We start from the raw sequence: 10,225 nt of genomic DNA, 5'->3' as shown, positions 1-10,225 counted from the left end.
CAATGGGAATAAGGCCAGGGTCACACCTCTAGGTGGGTTGGGTTAACAAGACCTTCCCCTGTCTGTCACTGCCACTGAGTCCTGGCTGTCTCTACCATTGTATCACCATAGCAACCAGTTACAACTTGCTTCAGCACCGTTATGAAATCATGCTGCCCCGGAGACCAGACATATAAAGAAGATGGTATAGCATTTGTGTCCAGACTCCAAGAGGACAAAGTTAACATCTTCAAGGTGACTGTGGAGCCATTATTTTGATGGTTGTGGCATCCTTCTGATTATATTCTTCTTGTTCTAGGTCCTGAGTTTGCATTTCTGTAGTTTCCTCATATAGGTATGTCCCCACACTACATATCATACTGTCAGTTCTTGAATAAGTAGAACCACACTGTGTGTATTGAATCTGTAACAGGCTCTTTTTGACTGTTTTTGAAGGGACTCTAAGCAGCTCGAGCATGGCAAACATGGCTCTGGTAGGCTTTACCCTTTTCCCCCATTCCCTCTGTCTTCCTAAAAAACATTAGATTACATCCCTAAAGCTGGCCTCCAAGGTTTATTCCCTTATTTGGCCAATTCCTCCTCCTGAGGCTGACTACCAAGGTCCAGCTGTTAAAGTTATTGAAGCCTAGCAATCAAAAGCCCCACGTTGGCTCACCTAATTAACATGCCCAATCAAAATTACACATGGGGTTTCCCTTTTTACCTTTATAAACAGCCATTTTATAAAGCTAGTGTAGCTTCCCTGGGTGATGGAAAGAAATCCTTTCTGCAAAAGCTATGATCATTTGTATTCTTAGCTCCAGGGATGAGCTTCCCAGTGACTTCCCAGTTGTTACAGCACCAGGTAGTATCCACTTGAGGAATAATAGGTGCAACAATAGGCCCTTGTTAGTTACTATTTCCTCCAAATTGAAACATTCCCTGCTAGAGAGAGAAAGGAGGCACTCCAGGTTCACTCATAAAAACTACTCTGCTCACAAGCTCTGTAGAGCTTGAAGACCCACAGGGGCCCTTCCTAAGATCTTAAAAGTGGTAAATCTAAGACAGAAGCTGCCTGCAACTTGGGCAAAGAGTTGGAAGGGTGAAGCTTTCATGGGTTGTCATCTATGCCACATTTATTAATCATATGTAGTGGTGTGTGTGTGTGTGTGTGTGTGTGTGTGAAATAACTGCCCACATCTTTTACCCCCTTTCCACTGAGTTGTGTTCTCTTAGTTGATTTTTTTTGGGGGGGGGGGCTCTTTGCAGACACTGGGCAGGAGGCTTTTGTCAGTTTATGCCTTCCAAATACCCTCTCCTAATTCATGGGAATCTGAATTTCTTTTTTTAAAAAAAGACAAATACATGTGTATGTGAGTACAGATCCTGTCCCATTCATCTGCTGATATACCTATCTGATAAACCAGCCTGCCTCCATCTGAGGCTTGAAAACTATCTTATAGTAAGGACAAACTAGATCCATTCTTGTTTATAATCAAACCTCTGTTTCTCAAGGATTGGGCTATGCCCTACCTGTAACTTTAACTACAAATGGTTCTGTACTGCCTATTCCAGGAAATGGCAACCATGCCTTTATTTCAAAAGTTATTATGGCCACCTTATTATCACCACCTTGTTATAAATACCTTATTATGACCACCTTGCAACCATGTCTCTGTTTTGGGATGTTGTTATGACAACCTTGTTATGCATGTGTTCTGCTCCTGAGCTATAAAAATCCTTATCTTCCCCTATGTCCAATGCTGATCTCTTGAACTTGCCTTTAGGGAGAGACAGCCTGTGGACATGAACAAAAAAGCTTGCTTTCATTAATTGCTTACTTTAATTTGACCATGATTTGGGTATTATTATTTGATAATAATTCTAGATTTTTTCCAGGGCATGCTCCAAGATGGTATTTCTTCTTCAGAAATGTTTTTGATTTGCTTGACCTTTCCTTTTGCAAATGAATTTTGTTTCGTTTATATGGCTGTGTGTGCGTGGTTTGTTTTATTTTGTTTTTGTTTTTGCTCTGTGTGTAGCCCTAGTTGATCTAGAACTCAAGATGTAGACTAGCCTGGCCTTGAACTCAAGGAGGTCTACCTGCCTCAGCCTCCGAAGTTCTGGGTTTATAGGTATGTGCCACCATGCCTGGTTTTCAAATGAATTTTTAATTTGTGTTGAGTTTAAAAACATGTATGGAATTTCACTAGAATTAGGTTTGCTTTTTATCTAATATTTTACATATGAATATATAAATGGTTTATACTCTTTATAAACATACATCTTCTCAATGTTCTTCAATAACGATTTAAAGTATCCTGCACAAATGACACATTTTTTTCTGTTTATTCCTTTATATTATCTTGCACTATTAATTTTTTGCTATTGAATAAAAATCCAATTGCCATTGTATATTAATACAAGATAACTAGAAATCTTGCTAAGCATTAATTCTGATAATTGGATAATTAGTTGGTATATTCTTGGAATTTCCTATGTGCATAATTACTTAGTAATAACTGCTCCACTTATTTCTTTCCTAGTTCTAGTACTCCTCTCTCTCTCTCTCTCTCTCTCTCTCTCTCCCTCCCTCCCTCCCTCTCTCTCTCTCCTTTTTTGTCATGCTGGCTAGGATTTTTAACCAGTATACCAATAAACAGACATGGCAAAGAGTTTTCTTCTCTCAGGCCTGTGTTCCTTCCCACTTTTTGATATTTGGTTAGGATCAGAGCCCTAAGTGAGCACATTCGATTGCTCAAGTTTAAGTTACTGCATGTTAGTTTAACTACCTGCATGAGGAAGAAATCTATACAATGCGTTTTAGCTTATGTACTATTATGTAAGGCTATTCCTCTAGCAATCTGAGGTATGTTTCCATGTCAGGCAATTCAGAGGTGGCCAATGAAATGTGCCCTACAATAGACTTCATATGTTCTTTGTGCACAGGGAGATTCTCCTTCTTCAGCCTCATCACACAAATAATCCTGTGTCTGGAGGGGATTTTATTCTTCCTTCTGAATGGAACTCTAACAGCACCCTTCTCTTTACATATACAATAAATTGTGTGGGGGGGAGCAGAGTCTACTGGTTCCATCATCGATGGAAGCTACTGTTGCTGGCTGCAGAGTCTTTGAGAAGCTAAAACTTGGGAATGTGTGGTGGTATTGTGTTCCCCAAAATATTGTGCACCCTAATAAACTTATCTGGGGTCAGAGACAGAACAGCCACTAGATACAAAGGCTAGAAAATGGTGGCACTCACACCTTTAATCCTAGCATTCCAGAGGTAGAAATCCCTCTGGATCTCTGTGAGTTCAAGGCCATATTGGAAACAGCCAGGCATGGTGACACACGCCTTTAATCCCAAGAAGTGAGCCGTTAATCCCAGGGAGTGATGGCAGAAAGCAGAAAGATATATAAGGCGTGAGGAACAGAAACTAGAAGCATTTGGCTGATTAAGCTTTTAGGCTTTGAGTAGCAGTTCAGCTGAGACCCATTCGGATGAGGACTCAGAGACTTCCAGTCTGAGGAACGGGATCAGCTGAGGAACTGGCAAGGTGAGGTGGCTGTGTCTTGTTCTGCTTCTCTGATCTTCCAGCATTCACCCCAATAACTGGGCTCAGGTTTGATTTTATTAATAAGACCTTCTAAGATTCCTGCTACAGGAATGACCTTGAACTCTTGATCCTCCTGCCCCTACCCAAGGAATGAATGCATGGGCCACCATGCCCAGTTTATGTGGTACTTGAGGTTGAACCCAGGGCTTTTCTCATGCTAGTCTAGCAGTCTACCGACTGGGCTACATCCCCAGCCCAGGAGATGATATTTAGAAAACATTTGCTGTGCTGAATAAATTTAACACAACACATAACTTGTTTAAAAAACAGAAATAAATTACTTTAAAAGCATAAATTAAGCTGGAAAGTCACAACAGAATTATAAGAGAGTCAGAGAAAAATACGACAACAAAACATAGCAGAGACATTTATAACATTAACTACTCTCAAGCTTTCTATTTAAAATCCATGTTTCGTGTGTTCTAAAGGCTTTGACAGTCTAAGAATTTTACCCAGTCTCTTGAACTTGAAAATAAGAGTGATGATAGTATTTGGTTTCTTTAAGGATACCTCTTCTTTTGTCTTGTTCGGAAATTAGAGCTGTGGTCACCAGCCAGCCTTTCCCTCTACCACAGCAACAGAAGTGTGGCCGGGCCCTACAAGGCTCCAATAGACTGACCATGTCAGTGGGTATGTACCTCTAACTCTGTCTTCTCCAACTGCTGTGGGGAAAAGAGATTCCTGCAGTGTGGGAGCCTAGCTGGGAGATCAGCTCCCACATTTTACGACAAGATACTTTTGAGGAGAGAAGGATAAGAGATATTATATAGAAGGTTAGAGGGGAGAGAAACAGAAACACAGAATAGCCTCGAGAGGGCTTAGATCATTATCGTCTGCCCGCTTCTGTCTCCTCTAAAGGGCTATTTATAGGAATGCCAAGGGGTAGAGCAAAGACCTCCCCCTAGCACAGCCAAGTGTAGACCCTTGCAATCACCTAGTAACCATGCACATGGTCAAGCAATCCTCTAATGCAGCCCTGCTGGGTAAAGCAAGCTCAGATCTCACTAGGAAACCTTTGTGGGCCTCCACACTGCAGTTCATGCCTCTAAGGCCTTGACTCCTCCATGCTGTCTTCCTCATCTATGGCCTGGGACAGACACAATGTGCCTAGACCCTATCTCTGGATCACACCAATGAAAACAATTTCATATGGAACGGTGGAGCAGTACATGTGAAGTGCATGATCCTGGGATGAGCAACAGTTACATTAGCCTGCATCACTGACCAAGGATGTAATTTAACCAAGAAATAAAAGCAAACCTCTGTGGTTTTGTATCTGTTAAAGCATTTAATCATTTCCATATAATTAACATATGAATGTAATATAGAAAGTGAAGGGATTAGTTGCTACAAGGCAAGTATGTGTTAAGTTATATGAAGGGATCCATACTTCTGTATTTTGAGAGGCAATCTTTTTTGGCTCATATTTTGTAAGTATTTCACTAAAAGCTTGGCATTTAGAACTCATTCTGAGTTTTAAGAAATGTTGGTGTTTTTAATTAAATGAATTTGTAGTCACAGGAGAAGAGTAACACATATTTCAAGATATTAAATATACACAACAGTTAGAAAATACCTTTTAAATAATCACCACAGTATCCTCAACATTTTAAATCATTTGAAGAGAACATTATTAGTGAAAAAATTTTGAGCAAATAAAATCATATTAATTATAAGTCTCAACTTCAAATTTTAATCATTTCTAAAACATATATATTTTGTTTTTGTTTTTCTGAGACAATATCTCACTATGCAGCCCAGGTTGGCTTTGAACTTATGATCCTTCTGGCTCTGCCTACCAAGTCTCGGGATAGCATGTGAGCATCACCATGCCCAGGTTTAGATTGAGATTAAAAGAAGAATTTCTACTGTAATAGTTTAAGCTTCAGTGGATTCTCTTGATAGCAATATTTGTATGAACTACAGCTGTAAAGAAGCAAAGCTTAAAAAATGGGATAAAAGAGTTTAAAGTTGAGCCACCATGGTTGTGCATACAACAGTGTCTTTATGCTCCCAGCCTGGAAGACATTCAGGAACAGGCCCATGTGCCCACTGCAATGAGTAAAATCATATTTAATCACAACTCTACCATAGTCAAAAGTTAATATTGTTCATAAATAAAACTTTACATGGCTGTGGTAATGCATACCTGTAATTCCAGCACTTTTGAAGCTCAGTCAAGAAGATCATAAGTTCAAGCCTAGCGCACGCTATAACCTGACTCAAAACCAAAATCAAACCATTTTGTTTTTGTACTTTTAACCTATTTCTCCATGTGTGCCTATGTGTACTGGATAGCAATACAAAGTAAGTTTTATACTGTGAGCTGTGGATCCAAGATAAAAATAAGTATTTTCCTTCACAGTCACCATTGTGACTGGGTTGTTTACACACATAATTCTACCAGTCCTTGAGTCATTGTTCCTGGGACAGACTTCTCTGTGATCCTAACTATTAAACCTCGACCAATGTTAGCATTTATCCTCTCTGTGGCTATTGATGTTATTATTTTGCTATTATTACACCACCTCTAAAAAGTACCCTTTTTCCTTTATAAAAGCAAATATGTTCAATGAAAAGTAAATTTACCTATAAGCCACACTGAAGATTATCACTGCAATATATGTATATATTTTAAATTTTATATGGGTTCTCTATTAAATATTTAAAGTGTAAATATTGAGGTCAAATAGTGTAAAGAATTGCATAGTATTTTGCGGTTAACTTATTGTACTTTATGAATGAGAAACCTGTTTTAACGCCATCCAATATTCCTTTCCAAAATTATGGAATATGCTGTTTTATGGATACAATATGAATTATCTCTCCATCTCCCTTTTGTTGGATGGGTGTATAGCCTTAAATTAATTTATAATTCAAAGACACAGGAAATCTTTGTCAGAAATTTTTTATATTCGTTTTTCCATTATCACATCCTTTGGATGAATTCCCAGAAGGGGATTGTTGGTCTGGAAGCATATGTGTTATGCACATCCCCATTCCCTTGAGCAAAGCAAGACCAAGTTACGTTCACCAGCATCCCCAGTACACTGGGAGACTCTGTTGCCAGTTTCTCACTCACAATAGCATTTTGAAATACGGTTGGCCATAACCTTCCCAGACAGTACACCAGCTGGGGACCAAATGGTCAAATACAGGAGCCTGTGGGGGACATTTCTCACCAAATCCCCACATCTACATGTTAATTTGTGAATGGAACGTTTGATTAATCAAAATTAGCCATTTACTTAAAAGTTTGTGCTATTGTACTTTTTTGTGAATTTATGCATCACTTTGTTTATTTTGTAAGCAAAATTCATATTAACTGCCTGTTTTGCTTTGGGGGAATATATCCCCCCCACACCTTTTAACAGTTTGATAAGGCCTTTTAATGATACTTTTCAAGTTTATACCTCTGACGTTATCAGAATCACTTTCCTGGGCTGTAGCTTAAGTACTCTGTTTTTAATTATAAAACTAGTAAAGCTTTAAAATAGGCTCAAAATAGAAATCTGCGTAAAATTAAAAGCGAGACGTCTCTTTCTTTCTTTAATCCAGCTGAGGGTAACTTGCTGCTGTATTAGTGAGATCTCTGTTGCTGAGATAAAATTCCACAGCCAAAAGTAACTCTGGGAAGGAAGCGTTTCCACTGGCCACCATTTCCAGAGGACTAGAGTCCATCTTGGCAGGGAAGAGACAGCAACAGGCAGTGAAGGCGTGGAAGGCAGGAGCAGGAAGCTGGCAAATCACATTCTGTGCGCACACGGGGAAACACAGAAAGAGACCAGCACATGGGCCAGGCTACACAAAGCCCCACACCCCTGGGTGCTTCCCCCAGCAAGCCGCCTCCTCTCACAGTTCCATAACCCCTCCTACTACCAACTCGGGGCCAAGTGTTCAGATACAGGAGCCTGTAGAGGACATTTCTCATCCAAGCCACTACATCTACACTTCAATTTGTGAATGGAACTTTTAGAATGGACTTTTAAAACTTAAAGGTATTAAATTGTCAAATTTTGAAATTTCCCCATTTCTGCCATAACTGGTTTTGTAGAAATTTCAGTGTATTAGGACGTGCATTCATTTAAAAAAAGTGCATTCACTTTTTTTTTAAAACCTTTTATGGCTCCATTCTTACGTCCAACTTTTAAAAAGTATCGATAATTCATATTGATGCATGGTATAGTTCTGATGACAATATTACAAATAGTTAACAGCATGGTTGAATATGAGGTTTTGTTGTTGTCTTTTTTTAGCACTTTTTAGCACTAGAAGCCTTTCTTCAAAAGATGGCTCCATGGGTGTGTTGGTGGCAGGCAGAAGGGCCCTTGGGACCTGGCACTTTGAAGGAACCAAGGAGCAGTCAACAATCCCGCCTCTTTGGACACTTTCCCATGACACTTCCTTCCTGGCTGCCTTTCACTCCTGGAATCTCTCACCTTCTTCCTTCATCCTTCTCCTCCTCCTCATGCTCCTCTGCCCCTTTCTTCGGTCCTGCAGCTCCCTCTCTGGCCTCTGACAGCAAGCACTCGCTATGAAATCATCCCTTCCACCCCAGAATTCTAATCGGAGTTCCTGCCTTAGGTAAAATACTCCACAGACGTGTCATCGTCTTTTCAATCAGACCGTGTTAAATCGGAGCTTGTCTATTCCCCCTTCCAAGCCCCTCCTCCACTGACATCTCTACCTTACAAGATGGGGTCATTGTCTTCTCATTTCCAGAGGAAATCTCAATGCCCTCCCTTAAGGCATGCCGTTCCTTTTCTATTCAGCCATCAAATCGTTTTGCTTTGTCTCAAACATCTCCCTTCCCACCCCCACTCAAAGCCCAACTGATTCTAGATTGCTGTGAAACCTGCCCACATTCCCCCCAGCCAGCACCCTCGCTGCAGACGGCATCCCTCTCACTACAAATACATTTCTAATAAAAACTGAATTCGCCTCTAACCTCTTCCTCACTTCCAACCACAGCTCTCAAGGCAACGTCATTGCCTTCCTTCAGGCCTCCTTTCCCCGAACAGCCAGTAGAGGGCCCTCCTACCACCAGGGGAACACCTGAAGTCACTCAAAGAGCAGACAGAGTCACTGGCTTCCTTCGGCCTTAGCTCCCGTGGCTCCCGAGGGGGCAGGCTTTCCCTGCCTACCAAAACCCAACAGGCCTCAGCTGCCACTGGCCGGTGTGCCCCTTGCTTCAGAGGGAAACAACTCAGCCAATACGAGAGATTTTTATTTTATTTATTTAGTATTTATTTTTAACAGTCTCATGTACCTAAAGCTGGTCTCAGACTAGCCGAGAATGACCTTGAACTTCTAATTTTTCTATACTCACCTGCTGGTGAAGGTTTTTTTTTTTTTTTTTTTTAAAAAAAAATCTTTGGATTCCGGGTGTGTGCAATACAACTCTTGTTGCCTGGGAAGTAGCTGAGGCCTGGTTTCCTCGCCTAACTATGGGGCTGCTCATTTCTAACATCCAGGGCAGCCCCACAGATTGACTGCTGGGCTGTCGAAAGGTTTTAAGTTGTCAATTAAATCGATTGATTTTTGTTTGCAGTTTCTGCCTTGGCTGGTTTGGTAGAAATCTCCGTGTACTGACGTAAGTGTACTCATTTTAATCCTCTTCTAAACCTTTTATGATTTAATTCTCACATCCAATTCTCTAATTATTAGAGACTCGTATTAGCGTGCAATGTATGAGTCTAATACATTGTCATGTAAGCTCCCTGCAGGCAGACATATGGCATAGTCCCCGCTGGATGGCCTCAGCCTGACACGGGGAGGGGACCAGCTGCTTACTATTTAGTGGATGTATGACTGTTTTGGTTCCAGGACACCCGGGTGCAGCGGGGTCTCGGGATGCCGGGATCGGCGTGGCGGGCAGGTGATGGGCACCAACACCCAGGCCCCTCTCTGCCCTCTGCCCACGGCTCTCACTCTCAGTGGATCAGAGGCGCCCTCGGGCGGAGCCCGGCCGGCAACCAGCCGCTGACCCCCACCTTTGGACGAAGCCGGGTCCCCCAGGTCCGCTTGGGCGCGAAATAGGAGGCCCCAGCCTCCAGCGTCCCGGGGCTCGGGAGCGCACCTGACCCGGCGGGCGTGGCTACGGGCGTGGCGGCGGGGCTGACGTGGCCCCGCGGCGTGGAACGGGCGTGATTCATCAGTGGCCGCGGAGCGCGATGGGGACGAGCGCAGCGGCCGCCTAGGCGCGTCCTCCGCACGCTCTCCCAGTCGGGTGGCCCGGCTCTGGGAAGGCCAAGATGGAAGAGATCTTGAGGAAGCTGCAGAGGGACGCGTCCGGGAGCAAATACAAAGCCATCAAGGAGAGCTGCACCTGGGCCTTGGGTAAGCGAGGGCGGTGCGCGGGGACACCTGCTCCCCGGATCACCACCGGCTGCTCCACGCGGCCCCTGGGAGGGAGGGACTGTCACCCAGTATGGGTTATGGATGCCTGTCGCGCAATTGCGAGAGTTACCTCCGAGAATATGCAGGATATGAAAATCTTGGGCATCCAGCTGTCTCCGTTCTGGTCTCCTTACCTCCTCCCAAACCTCAAATGGGAACCGTTGCGTTTGGTAGGAGGCGTCCCCTTTCTGGGTCCGCAGCACCGGTGGACACAGGTTCCCCATGGCC

The 10,225-nt window shown here is 42.7% G+C and overlaps 1 protein-coding gene across 1 annotated transcript in view; it reads left to right on the top strand.

Annotated features, from left to right (window-relative positions):
* The first annotated feature begins 9,003 nt into the window (after nt 1-9,003).
* Arfgef3 (ARFGEF family member 3) overlaps nt 9,004-10,225 on the top strand; it is a 164,761-nt gene continuing 163,539 nt past the window's right edge. Inside the window, exons 1-2 of the mRNA XM_052751124.1 lie at nt 9,004-9,191; nt 9,425-9,937. Coding sequence (XP_052607084.1) covers nt 9,853-9,937 — 85 coding nt within the window. The 5' untranslated portion in view covers nt 9,004-9,191; nt 9,425-9,852. The remainder of the gene's footprint in view (nt 9,192-9,424; nt 9,938-10,225) is intronic.

Source organism: Peromyscus californicus, unplaced genomic scaffold, assembly GCF_007827085.1.
Source record: "Peromyscus californicus insignis strain IS unplaced genomic scaffold, ASM782708v3 Scaffold_22__1_contigs__length_63687245, whole genome shotgun sequence".
Lineage (NCBI taxonomy): Eukaryota > Metazoa > Chordata > Mammalia > Rodentia > Cricetidae > Peromyscus > Peromyscus californicus.
This window is presented reverse-complemented; position numbering and strand designations above follow the sequence as displayed.